This window comes from Salvelinus fontinalis, unplaced genomic scaffold, assembly GCF_029448725.1.
Source record: "Salvelinus fontinalis isolate EN_2023a unplaced genomic scaffold, ASM2944872v1 scaffold_0006, whole genome shotgun sequence".
Classification (NCBI taxonomy): domain Eukaryota; kingdom Metazoa; phylum Chordata; class Actinopteri; order Salmoniformes; family Salmonidae; genus Salvelinus; species Salvelinus fontinalis.
In genome coordinates, this window is record NW_026600215.1 from 646,019 (window position 1) to 660,642 (window position 14,624).

The window sequence follows — 14,624 nt, forward strand, 5'->3', positions numbered from 1 at the left end:
TTTGACCCATGCCTGTTTCTGGACTCTGTACCCGCCTGCCTGACCATTCTGCCTGCCTTGACTACGAGCCTGTCTGCCACTCTGTACCTCCTGGACTCTGATCTGGTTTTGACCTTTTGCCTGACCATTCTCTTGCCTACTCCTTTTGGATTAATAAACATTGTAAGACTCCAACCATCTGCCTCCTGTGTCTGCATCTGGGTCTCGCCTTGCCTTATGATATATACAGTTCATTAATTTTGCTGGACCCCGGGAAGAGTAGCTGCTGCCTTGGCAGGAACGGGGATCCATAATAAACACAAATACTACTTGAGAACATTACCAAGGTCAACCCAGTTGGAAAACGTTCCTAGAACATTACCAATGTCAACCCAGTTGGAGACCGTTCCTAGAACATTCCCAATGTCAACCCAGTTGGTGAACGTTCCTAGAACATTCCCAATGTCAAACCAGTTGGAGAACGTTCCTAGAACATTACAAATGTCAAACCAGTTGGAGAACGTTCCTAGAACATTAGAACATTTTGAAATTAAATGTAATCATGTTTTGAACTTTTAGGTAACATTCTGTTAAATTAATGAAATACCAATTCATTTTTTTGTTTGTCAAGACGTTCCTTAAACGTTCCTTAAATGTTCCTTAAATGTTCTGAGAAGGTTCCAAAGCCAAGCAACTATCCTGCACCATTTCCAAAACCTTGTGAGAAGTGAAGACATCAAAATTATGAAATAACACATATGGAATCATGTAGTAACCAAAAAAGTGTTACTTACTGTTTGGGTATATTCAAAATGTCCGCCCTCCTGTTGGAAGTTGAGGGGCTGCTGGTTGAGGAGCCACTGGAAGGCCACGTCCAGAGACGGGTCATGTGACACCCTGCAACTGAGCACCACGCTCTCCCCCACTGTCACCTCAACCCTGCTGGGGCTCAGGTCCACACGCATGGCCTCTGGAAACACAATACTGCTGCATCTTAGAACTGGCATAACAACAACTCTGGAAACAGTGTACCACACCGTCCTAACGGTAGACTGCTACACCATCCTAACGGTAGACTGCTACACCGTCCTAACGGTAGACTGTTACACTGTCCTAACGGTAGACTACCACACCGTCCTAACGGTAGACTGCTACACCGTCCTAACGGTAGACTACCACACCGTCCTAACGGTAGACTGCTACACCGTCCTAACGGTAGACTGCTACACCGTCCTAACGGTAGACTGTTACACTGTCCTAACGGTAGACTACCACACCGTCCTAACGGTAGACTACCACACTGTCCTAACGGTAGACTCCCACACCGTCCTAACGGTAGACTGCTACACCGTCCTAACGGTAGACTACCACACCGTCCTAACGGTAGACTACCACACCGTCCTAACGGTAGACTGCTACACCGTACTAACGGTAGACTACTACACCGTCCTAACGGTAGACTGCAACACCCTCCTAACGGTAGACTACCACACCGTCCTAACGGTAGACAACCACACCGTCCTAACGGTAGACTGCTACACCGTCCTAACGGTAGACTACTACACCGTCCTAACGGTAGACTGCTACACCATCCTAACGGTAGACTACCACACCGTCCTAACGGTAGACTGCTACACCGTCCTAACGGTAGACTGCTACACCGTCCTAACGGTAGACTGTTACACTGTCCTAACGGTAGACTACCACACCGTCCTAACGGTAGACTACCACACTGTCCTAACGGTAGACTACCACACCGACCTAACGGTAGACTGCTACACCGTCCTAACGGTAGACTACCACACCGTCCTAACGGTAGACTACCACACCGTCCTAACGGTAGACTACCACACTGTCCTAAGGGTAGACTGCTACACCGTCCTAACGGTAGACTACCACACCGTCCTAACGGTAGACTACTACACCGTCCTAACGGTAGACTACCACACCGTCCTAACGGTAGACTACCACACCGTCCTAACGGTAGACTGCTACACCGTCCTAACGGTAGACTACCACACCGTCCTAACGGTAGACTGCTACACCGTCCTAACGGTAGACTACCACACCGTCCTAACGGTAGACTGCTACACCGTCCTAACGGTAGACTGTTACACCGTCCTAACGGTAGACTACTACACCGTCCTAACGGTAGACTACCACACCGTCCTAACGGTAGACTGTTACACCGTCCTAACGGTAGACTACCACACCGTCCTAACGGTAGACTACCACACCGTCCTAACGGTAGACTGCTACACCGTCCTAACGGTAGACTACCACACCGTCCTAACGGTAGACTACCACACCGTCCTAACGGTAGACTGCTACACCGTCCTAACGGTAGACTACCACACCAGCCTAACGGTAGACTGCTACACCGTCCTAACGGTAGACTACCACACCGTCCTAACGGTAGACTGCTACACCGTCCTAACGGTAGACTGTTACACCGTCCTAACGGTAGACTGCTACACCGTCCTAACGGTAGACTACCACACCGTCCTAACGGTAGACTACCACACCGTCCTAACGGTAGACTACCACACCAGCCTAACGGTAGACTACCACACCGTCCTAACGGTAGACTGTTACACCGTCCTAACGGTAGACTGTTACACCGTCCTAACGGTAGACTGCTACACCAGCCTAACGGTAGACTACCACACCGTCCTAACGGTAGACTACCACACCGTCCTAACGGTAGACTGCTACACCGTCCTAACGGTAGACTACCACACCGTCCTAACGGTAGACTACTACACCGTCCTAACGGTAGACTGCTACACCGTCCTAACGGTAGACTACTACACCGTCCTAACGGTAGACTGCTACACCGTCCTAACGGTAGACTGTTACACCGTCCTAACGGTAGACTGCTACACCGTCCTAACGGTAGACTGTTACACCATCCTAACGGTAGACTACTACACCGTCCTAACGGTAGACTACTACACCGTCCTAACGGTAGACTGCTACACCGTCCTAACAGTAGACTGTTACACCGTCCTAACGGTAGACTACTACACCGTCCTAACGGTAGACTACCACACCGTCCTAACGGTAGACTGTTACACCGTCCTAACGGTAGACTACCACACCGTCCTAATGGTAGACTACCACACCGTCCTAACGGTAGACTACCACACCGTCCTAACGGTAGACTACCACACCAGCCTAACGGTAGACTGCTACACCGTCCTAATGGTAGACTACCACACAGTCCTAACGGTAGACTGCTACACCTTCCTAACGGTAGACTGTTACACCGTCCTAACGGTAGACTACCACACCGTCCTAACGGTAGACTGCTACACCGTCCTAACGGTAGACTACCACACCGTCCTAACGGTAGACTACCACACCGTCCTAACGGTAGACTACCACACCGTCCTAACGGTAGACTACCACACCGTCCTAACGGTAGACTGCTACACCGTCCTAACGGTAGACTACCACACCGTCCTAACGGTAGACTGCTACACCGTCCTAACGGTAGACTACCACACCGTCCTAACGGTAGACTGCTACACCGTCCTAACGGTAGACTGTAGCAATGTCATCTTAGGACACAAAACACCTAAAGCTATCTAGTTTGGTCCCAGATTTTTATGTGCTGGCCTTTAGCCAAATTATCTGACTATCATTGTCATGCCATACTTGTAGAGTGCATTGCTTTGGCTGCCTCTCCTTCCAGTTCTCTGCTGCCAATGACTGGAACGAACTGCAAACATCTCTGAAGCTGGAGACTCTTACCTCCCTCACTAGCTTTAAGCACCAGCTGTCAGAGCAGTTCACAGATCATTGCACCTGTACATAGCTCATCTGTAAATAGCCCATCCAATCTACCTCATCCCCATACAGTATTTATTTATTTATCTTACTCCTTTGCAGCCCAGTATCTCTACTTGCACATTCATCTTCTGCACACCCTACCATTACAGTGTTTAATTGCTATTTTGTAATTCCTTCGCCACCATGGCCTATTTATTGCCTTATACCTCTCTTATCCTCCCTCATTTGCACACACTGTATATAGATTTTTATACTGTATTATTGATTGTTTGTTTGTTTATCCTATGTGTAACTCTGTGTTGTTGTATGTGTCTAACTGCTTTGCTTTATCTTGGCCAGGTCGCAGTTGCAAATGAGAACTTGTTCTCACCTGGCCTACCTGGTTAAATAAAGGTGAATAAATACCTGCCTACTTGGTAAATAATGGTGAAATACAAATACATTTAAAAAATCCAGAAAGTATTCAACCCCTTCCCTATTCCCACATTTTGTTACGTTACAGCCTTATTCTACATTTCATTGAATTACGTTTTAGAGCCCCGAGACAGGATTGTGTCAAGGCACAGATCTAGGGAAGGGTACCGACATCTTTTTTGAAGCATTGAAGGTCCCCAGTAATCTCCATCATTCTCATATTGAAGCAATCAAGAGAGAAAGGCCTTGGTCAGGGAGGTAATCAACAACCCGATGGTCACTCTGACAGAGCTCCAGAGTTCCTGTGTGGAGATGGGAGAACCTTCCAGAAGGACAACCATCTCTGCAGCACTCCACCAATCAGGCCTTTATGGTAGAGTGGCCAGACGGAAGCTACTCCTCAGTAAAAAGCACATGACAGCCTGCTTGGACTTTGCCCAAAGGCACCTAAAGACTCTCAGACCATGAGAAACAAGATTATCTGGTCTGATGAAACCAAGATTGAACTCTCTGAATGCCACGTGTCACACCTGGAGGAAACCTGGCACCATCTCTACGGTGAAGCATGGTGGTGGCAGCATCATGCTGTGGGGATGTTTTTAAGTAGCAGCGACTGGGAGACTAGTCAGGTTTGAGGGAAAGATGAACGGAGCCAAGTACAAAGAGATCTTGATGAAAACTTGCTCCAGAGTGCTCAGGACCTCAGACTGGGGCGAAGGTTCACCTTCCAACAGGACAACGATCCTAAGCACACAGCCAAGACAATGCAAGAGTGGCTTCGGGACAAGTCTCTGAATGTCCTTGAGTGGCTGAGCCAGAGCCCGGACTTGAACGCGATTGAACATCTCTGGAGAGACCTGAAAATAGCTGTGCAGCGACGCTCCCCAATCAAACCTGACAGAGCTTGAGAGGATCTGCAGAGAAGAATGGGAGAAACTCCCCAAATACAGGTGTCCCAAGCTTGTAGCGTAATACCCAAGAAGACTCAGGGCTGTATTCTCTGCCAAAGGTGCTTCAACAAAGTACTGGGTATGAATACTTATATAAATGTGATATCATTTTTTTATTTGCAAAAATGTCCAAAAACCTGTTTTCGCTTTGTAATAATGGGGTATTGTGTGTAAATTGATGGCGGAACAAAACAGAAAACAAAAAAATCAATTTTAGAATTAGGCTGTAATGTAACAAAATGTAGAAAAAGTCAAGGGGTCTGAATACTTTCCCGGAAGAACTGTACAGCTAGGCTAACGTGGCTAGCATGGCAACATTAGTGAGAGGAAAAACACAGAAGAACGTCTGTGATTTGGGTCCAGGCTATTCAGATGGGACCAGGATAACTAACAACCAGTTAGCAGGATTGGATTGTCATTAGTGTCATTATTGAAACAAATCCTGCATACTAAAACCCTGAAAAGGACCAAAACAGTCACTCTACACTCAGGGCCTCTTTTGATCTCAGCTGTGAATGCTGTTCATGTACAACAGGCCCTCTTAGCCTGTCAAATAGGGTGCCCTTGTAAAATGATTTTTGAATGTTAAAACCCGTTTGCTTCGCAGTCGAGCGAACACAATAAATTCCGCTGACGTCCCCTCTGCCTCTCTCCCCCTCTCTCCCCCCCTCTCCCTCTTCCTCCCTCTCCCCCCCCCCCCCCCCCCCCCCACCTCCCCCCCGGCACCAGACAAAGGTGGCAGGAAACGACATTGGGGGACTGTTTACTGGTGTGTGACTGGCACTAATTTGGCAGAAAATAAAGGCCCCCTGGGCATCGCTTACCTTTTACCCAGAGCATGGCCGTCATCTCAGCCGAGCCAAACTGATTCTCGGCTCGACAGACATAGTTCCCCTCGTCAGAGCGGGTGGAGTTGATGATCCTCAGCGTGTTGTTTCGTAACAGCATTATCCTGTCAAAGAAAAATTACAATACAAACCAAAATGCCTGTTACACTCAAACGGTTGAGTTGAAAGTTGTATGCAGTTTCAGTAGCTTATAGCATTCATTAAAGTGAATTTAAATTGCTAGAAGACGATCAGGCAGATCAGGACAGCTCAGAAAGTCAAACAGCATAACAAATTAATTTCAGAGCGTATCCATTTTCGGGGGGGATTTTAAATATTTCATAAACTGTATGTTCTATCTAGCTCAGACAAGATGATCCTATTGATTTTCCAAGGGCAAGTTATGTAGTACTGTCCTTGAGCTGTTGTTCCTAATGTTATTTTTCATGTTTTGTGTGGAACCCAGGAAGAGCAGCTGCTGCTATTGCAAATACCAAGTTGTGCAGACAGTTCCTCCCGGAAAGATCCTTGTCAAGAGGACATATGTACTGTGTACAAGCTACATAAGCTGTTTAATTGTGGACTCAAGTGAAACATTACTAGGATAGGATTCACTTTTCTGTGTGGCCTTCAGTACTATGACCTGAACACAGTATTTACCACAAGTGGCAAATAACAACAGACTAATAATGCTTTCACATAATATTTACGGAATTTAGCCTGTAAAATAGAATTGGCCAATGTTTATATGACCCCCTTACAAACCGGCCATTTTCTTTTAACCACATTCTTGCTTGCATAGCCTTATACACCTCAGGTCTCCCGAGTGGCACAGTGGTCTAAGGCACTGCATCTCAGTGCAAGAGGCGTCACTACAGACCCTGGTTTAGAATCCAGGCTGTATCACATATGGCCCATATCCGGCCCTGATTGGGAGTCCCATAGGGCGGTGCACAGTTCTCTGGGTATGGCCGGTGTAGGCCGTCATTGTAAATAAAAATGTGTTCTTAACTGACTTGCCTCGTTTTCAACCTCCTGTACGCATGACGCGGACGAGTGGTAGTAGTGCTACGTGGTTGGGCTTCTGTTTTAATAAATCCATTGAATATACACCATAAAAAAAAATATATCATTATTAAGTCATTCATTATAAGACTAAAAATTTTTTCAAAAGAATAGAATAGCATATTTGGAGTTGTCACGTTCCTGACCTGTTTTCTCTTGTTTTGTATTTATTTAGTTGGTCAGGGCGTGAGTTGGGTGGGTTGTCTATGTGTTGTTTTCTATGTTGGGGTTTTGTGCGTTCGGCCTGGTATGATTCTCAATCAGAGGCAGCTGTCAATCGTTGTCCCTGATTGAGAATCATACTTAGGCAGCCGGGGTTTCACGTGTGTGTTTTGTGCGTGATTGTATTTCGTGTCAGTGTTCGTGCCACACGGGACTGTTTTCGGTTTGGTCACGTTTGTTGTTTTTGTATCTTGAAGTGTTCAGTTTACTTTCATTAAATAATGAACACTTTCCACTCTGCGTCTTGGTCCGATCCCTACACCTCCTCTTCAGGCGAAGAGGAGGAAATCTGCCGTAACAGGAGTTTAATTAGGCCTATGCCCCGGGTCTGTATGGATGCTCCATCCAAATTAAATCAATATGATGGACAGAATAAAATACAATACCATTTTTTCCCACATAACTTGTGTCAAAAGAACGTGTGGAACCGCTATCATATAAAGAAAGTGATATTTTGAAACAGAGCCCAATCCCATGCTTTTTTTTAAATCCACGTTTAATCTCTTTCCTACCCACAATCCACGTTGTTAGGGAGCAGGCATTCCTTCATCATCATACCCACAGAAAACAATAGCATTCCTATTTGCAAAAGCATGTGAGTCTCGTTCACACTTCACAACCGCCGCAGACTTTGAGTTCTCTATACCGTATACGATTGAGCAAAAATATCAGGCCTCCACTTGATTTAGGCTACATTATAGCATGCTAAATGTTTCTGATCAGTGATTTGGGCTACATTATAGCATGCTAAATGTGTCTGATCAGTGATTTAGGCTACATTATAGCATGCTAAATGTTTCTGATCAGTGATTTAGGCTACATTATAGCATGCTAAATGTTTCTGATCAGTGATTTAGGCTACATTATAGCATGCTAAATGTGTCTGATCAGTGATTTAGGCTACATTATAGCATGCTAAATGTTTCTGATCAGTGATTTAGGCTACATTATAGCATGCTAAATGTTTCTGATCAGTGATTTAGGCTACATTATAGCATGCTAAATGTGTCTGATCAGTGATTTAGGCTAAATTATAGCATGCTAAATGCTTCTGATCAGGGATTTAGGCTACATTATAGCATGCTAAATGTTTCTGATCAGTGATTTAGGCTACATTATAGCATGCTAAATGTTTCTGATCAGTGATTTAGGCTACATTATAGCATGCTAAATGTTTCTGATCAGTGATTTAGGCTACATTATAGCATGCTAAATGTTTCTGATCAGTGATCGATGAAACCAATTGACCAAATAGCCACTACAGATGTAGATTCAGTTAATCGAAATCACATTGGTTGATTATCAGACAAGTCAGTGAAGTCACAGTCGTTTGGTCGGGTGTAGGTCTAGGATACTAAACGATTGTGACTGACGAGTAAAATAATCCATTTGTTAAACTACATAACGTTGCAAAATGTTCTGATCAATGAACCAACTAGACAAGAAGATAAAGAGCAGCACTCAACTCAAGTTAGCTAACATTTCCCCTGTCTACTTGTGGCCTAATCAATATCCAATCTGACATGTATTGATTCATCAAGACGAGTCTCAAAAGAGCGCGATGGCGCTGTCCTGATCAAAACAGTGTTGAAATGATCATCTAGTTCAGGGTTTTCCCAGCTGGGGGGGAGGGACAGGACCAAGTTTGGGAAACGCTGATCCAGTTGAACACATCTGGGCAGGCTAGTGCTTCAAATCTATTACAAGGATTAGATGACTTTGGGAGTTTCATTTTAGCAACAATTCCCACAGTTATTCTTTATGGATCCAAAACTGGGTATGCTTAGCGGTGTGCTATACAGAGAGATGGGCAAGGTGACATGCCTTGCAAAGTTTAGAACAGGCTGGAGGATGGTTAACGGGCGTTGCCTAGCAACCATCAAGAGTTTAAGAGCCTGGTGCGCGCCGAAGCCACCTCATCATTACGGCTACGTTGCATACGAGGGCCCGTAGGCAGAACCGTACCGAAATGATTACTCGGTAGTTAGGTGGAAATACACATTTGGCTTTGATACCAGTAATAACTTCAGATATGAAGAAAAGGAGGGAAAAAAGTTGCCGGATAAACGTGTTAGTATAAAAGGGATATAGGTAAATCGGGGGAATGGCTTAACAGATAAATACATGTCATTTCCCCCCGTTTCCACCAGATCAATCAACAATTATATTTCCTAATGAAGGCGGATTCCTGACAACATCAAATAAGCCTAATCTCCACTAAGATTACAACCCTGATGTTATCGGTTGAGATACGGGGCTAAAACCAGGGGCGCAGCTTTGGTTTTAGAAGTGGTGGGGGACATAACAATTATTATTGTGTTTGTTTATCCAGTCGGATAAACACTCCGAAACGGCCTACCTGAGGCATCTGAGTCTTGTATCACATTCCAATGACAATGACAAAAAAAATGCAATTTCAGAATGGGGGGGTGAAAATCCACAGTGAAAGTTGCCCCCCTGGGCTAAACTAATAGAGAACAAGTGTTTCAATCCAAATTGAAATGCAGCCACTTTTGTTACAGCCTGAGTGGAATATGCATTGGACCAGACACCTGGTAATGGGGATGTAGATAGTGGAATATGCATTGGACCAGACACCTGGTAATGGGGATGTAGATAGTGGAATATGCATTGGACCAGACACCTGGTAATGGGGATGTAGATAGTGGAATATGCATTGGACCAGACACCTGGTAATGGGGTGGTAGATAGTGGAATATGCATTGGACCAGACACCTGGTAATGGGGATGTAGATAGTGGAATATGCATTGGACCAGACACCTGGTAATGGGGATGTAGATAGTGGAATATGCATTGGACCAGACACCTGGTAATGGGGATGTAGATAGTGGAATATGCATTGGACCAGACACCTGGTAATGGGGTGGTAGATAGTGGAATATGCATTGGACCAGACACCTGGTAATGGGGATGTAGATAGTGGAATATGCATTGGACCAGACACCTGGTAATGGGGTGGTAGATAGTGGAATATGCATTGGACCAGACACCTGGTAATGGGGATGTAGATAGTGGAATATGCATTGGACCAGACACCTGGTAATGGGGATGTAGATAGTGGAATATGCATTGGACCAGACACCTGGTAATGGGGATGTAGATAGTGGAATATGCATTGGACCAGACACCTGGTAATGGGGATGTAGATAGTGGAATATGCATTGGACCAGACACCTGGTAATGGGGATGTAGATAGTGGAATATGCATTGGACCAGACACCTGGTAATGGGGTGGTAGATAGTGGAATATGCATTGGACCAGACACCTGGTAATGGGGATGTAGATAGTGGAATATGCATTGGACCAGACACCTGGTAATGGGGTGGTAGATAGTGGAATATGCATTGGACCAGACACCTGGTAATGGGGATGTAGATAGTGGAATATGCATTGGACCAGACACTTGGTAATGGGGATGTAGATAGTGGAATATGCATTGGACCAGACACCTGGTAATGGGGATGTAGATAGTGGAATATGCATTGGACCAGACACCTGGTAATGGGGATGTAGATAGTGGAATATGCATTGGACCAGACACCTGGTAATGGGGATGTAGATAGTGGAATATGCATTGGACCAGACACCTGGTAATGGGGATGTAGATAGTGGAATATGCATTGGACCAGACACCTGGTAATGGGGATGTAGATAGTGGAATATGCATTGGACCAGACACCTGGTAATGGGGATGTAGATAGTGGAATATGCATTGGACCAGACACCTGGTAATGGGGATGTAGATAGTGGAATATGCATTGGACCAGACACCTGGTAATGGGGATGTAGATAGTGGAATATGCATTGGACCAGACACCTGGTAATGGGGATGTAGATAGTGGAATATGCATTGGACCAGACACCTGGTAATGGGGATGTAGATAGTGGAATATGCATTGGACCAGACACCTGGTAATGGGGATGTAGATAGTGGAATATGCATTGGACCAGACACTTGGTAATGGGGTGGTAGATAGTGGAATATGCATTGGACCAGACACCTGGTAATGGGGATGTAGATAGTGGAATATGCATTGGACCAGACACTTGGTAATGGGGTGGTAGATAGTGGAATATGCATTGGACCAGACACCTGGTAATGGGGATGTAGATAGTGGAATATGCATTGGACCAGACACCTGGTAATGGGGATGTAGATAGTGGAATATGCATTGGACCAGACACCTGGTAATGGGGATGTAGATAGTGGAATATGCATTGGACCAGACACCTGGTAATGGGGTGGTAGATAGTGGAATATGCATTGGACCAGACACCTGGTAATGGGGATGTAGATAGTGGAATATGCATTGGACCAGACACCTGGTAATGGGGATGTAGATAGTGGAATATGCATTGGACCAGACACCTGGTAATGGGGATGTAGATAGTGGAATATGCATTGGACCAGACACCTGGTAATGGGGTGGTAGATAGTGGAATATGCATTGGACCAGACACCTGGTAATGGGCATGTAGATAGTGGAATATGCATTGGACCAGACACCTGGTAATGGGGTTGAAGATCGTGGAATATGCATTGGACCAGACACCTGGTAATGGGGATGTAGATAGTGGAATATGCATTGGACCAGACACCTGGTAATGGGGATGTAGATAGTGGAATATGCATTGGACCAGACACTTGGTAATGGGGTGGTAGATAGTGGAATATGCATTGGACCAGACACCTGGTAATGGAGATGTAGATAGTGGAATATGCATTGGACCAGACACCTGGTAATGGGGTGGTAGATAAAGGAACAACATGACCAGACACCTGGTAATAGGGTTCTAGATAAAGGAACAACACATGACCAGACACCTGGTAATGGGGTTCTAGATAAAGGAACAACATGACCAGACACCTGGTAATGGGGTGGTAGATAAAGGAACAACATGACCAGACACCTGGTAATGGGGATGTAGATAAAGGAACAACATGACCAGACACCTGGTAATGGGGTTCTAGATAAAGGAACAACATGACCAGACACCTGGTAATGGGGTTCTAGATAAAGGAACAACACATGACCAGACACCTGGTCATGGAGTTGTAGATAAAGGAACAACATGACCAGACACCTGGTAATGGGGTTCTAGATAAAATGTTGAGTCAACACCTGCTGCGAACTATCCAGCTAGCTAGGTTGCAAAGGATCCCGCTTCGCCTGGAATAGCTAACGAACCGTTTCCAGCGCTGTAGAAGTTGTGTTGATTACGCTCTTATCGGGGACAATATTAACAATCCGGAGTTCCAACCGGAGTTAGAACCCCATTACCAGGTGTCTGGTCATGTGTTATCTTATCGGGGACAATATTAACAATCCGGAGTTCCAACGCTACAATTGTTTGCTTGCGGATGATTACAACAATGAGGAGCCTATCCTTACCAAGCAAATTTCAATTATGGCGAAAACGCAAATTGGAACATTTTCATTCTCAACTACTGTGGCTGGATGCCGCTCGGGCCTGATGGATGTATCCCCGCCTTGTCATCTGTCCCTAACGGGGCTCTGCCTGCTGTGGGAGGTCTGGACCTAACGGGGCTCTGCCTGCTGTGGGAGGTCTGGACCTAATGGGGTTCTGCCTGCTGTGGGAGGTCTGGACCTAACGGGGCTCTGCCTGCTGTGGGAGGTCTGGACCTAACGGGGCTCTGCCTGCTGTGGGAGGTCTGGACCTAACGGGGCTCTGCCTGCTGTGGGAGGTCTGGACCTAACGGGGCTCTGCCTGCTGTGGGAGGTCTGGACCTAACGGGGCTCTGCCTGCTGTGGGAGGTCTGGACCTAACGGGGCTCTGCCTGCTGTAGGAGGTCTGGACCTAACGGGGCTCTGCCTGCTGTAGGAGGTCTGGACCTAACGGGGCTCTGCCTGCTGTGGGAGGTCTGGACCTATCGCCGGGAGCAGTGGGCGTACGCTATCCTGCTTCTCGTGAACCCGTGAAAGGTTCAATGAATTGTGTGAGGGGTAGGAATGGGCGGATTTCTCCATTCCCTTCTCCGGCCGTTGTATTGGGCAGTTCAATGTCTCAGTCCCTGGAGCAAAAACGCTGTTCTATACAGGAGCACGAGTACAGGACATCAATAAGCTGCTCCCAAACATTATAAACCTGCATCAGGAAATTGAGTCTATCAATGTTCATATGGGATTCAATGACATTATGAAGGGGCAGCTCAGAACAGCTGAAGATGGATTTTAAAGAACTGATTGGGTCACTAATTGACTTTGAAAAACACCCCATAATATCTGTCCCTCTGCCCTCCCTGAATCTTGGCATTGAACGGTTCAGCAGACTTTTAGCCTTCCATAACTACGAGACTATTGCAGCTGTGTGGATGTAACATTTATTGACAATGTTGATACGTTCTGGAAACAAAGCTTTTTTTTTTTTGGTATTTGTTATTTTAGTAGGATCCCCATTAGCTGTTGCAAAAGCAGTAGCTACTCTTCCAGGGGTCGACACAAAACATGAAACATGACGTAATACAGAACATTCATCGACAAGAACAGCTCAAGGACAAACTGCATCAATTTAAAAGAAAGCATATCAATAGATATCTAGGTCAACCAGGGGATATGCGTGTTGCTGTGATGTGTTGCTTTATCTGGTTTTTGAAATCAGGTTTGCTGTTAATTTGAGCAACATGAGAGTGGAAGGAAGTTCCATTAAAAAAATGCTCTGTATAATATTGTACACGTTCTTGAATTTGTTCTGGATTTGGGGACTGTGAGAAGACCACTGGTGGCATGTCTGGTGGGATAAGTGTGTGTGTGTGTGTGTTCTGGACCTGGGGACTGTGAAAAGACCACTGATGGCATGTCTGGTGGGGTAAGTGTGTGTGTCAGAGCTGTGTGTAAATTGACTATGCAACCAATTTGGGATTTTCAACACATTTTTTTATTATAAAAAGAAGAAGTGATGCAGTCAGTCTTCTCAATTCTTAGCCAAGAGAGACTGACATGCATAGTATTTTTTTCAGCCCTCTGATTACAATGAAGAGCAAGACGTGCCACTCTGTTCTGGGCCAGCTGCAGTTTAACTAGGTCTTTCTTTTCAGGAGTGTAGTGTCAAAAAAGCAGAGCATCTCTTTAATATGGACAGATCTCTCCACCTCTTTACAACCATTTAATCTATATGTTTTGACCATGACAGTTTATAATCTAAGGTAACACCAAGTAATTTAGTCTCCTCAACTTGTTCAATAGCCACACCATTCAGTACCAGATTCATTTGAGGTCTAGAACTTAGGGAATGATTTGTACCAAATACAATGCTATTAGTTTTAGAGATATTCAGGACCAGTTTATTTTGGCCACCCATTCCAAACCAGACTGCAACCATTTGTTAAG

The 14,624-nt window shown here is 45.4% G+C and overlaps 1 protein-coding gene across 3 annotated transcripts in view; it reads right to left on the reverse strand.

Annotated features, from left to right (window-relative positions):
* Positions 1-14,624, reverse strand: part of cntn5 (contactin 5) — a 737,853-nt gene that overhangs the window by 134,248 nt on the left and 588,981 nt on the right. For all 3 annotated transcript variants that reach the window (XM_055910389.1, XM_055910391.1, XM_055910390.1), the window contains 2 exons: positions 5,963-6,090; positions 774-949 (listed from right to left, as the gene is read on the reverse strand). In XM_055910389.1, the coding sequence (XP_055766364.1) occupies positions 774-949; positions 5,963-6,090 (304 nt within the window). The remainder of the gene's footprint in view (positions 1-773; positions 950-5,962; positions 6,091-14,624) is intronic.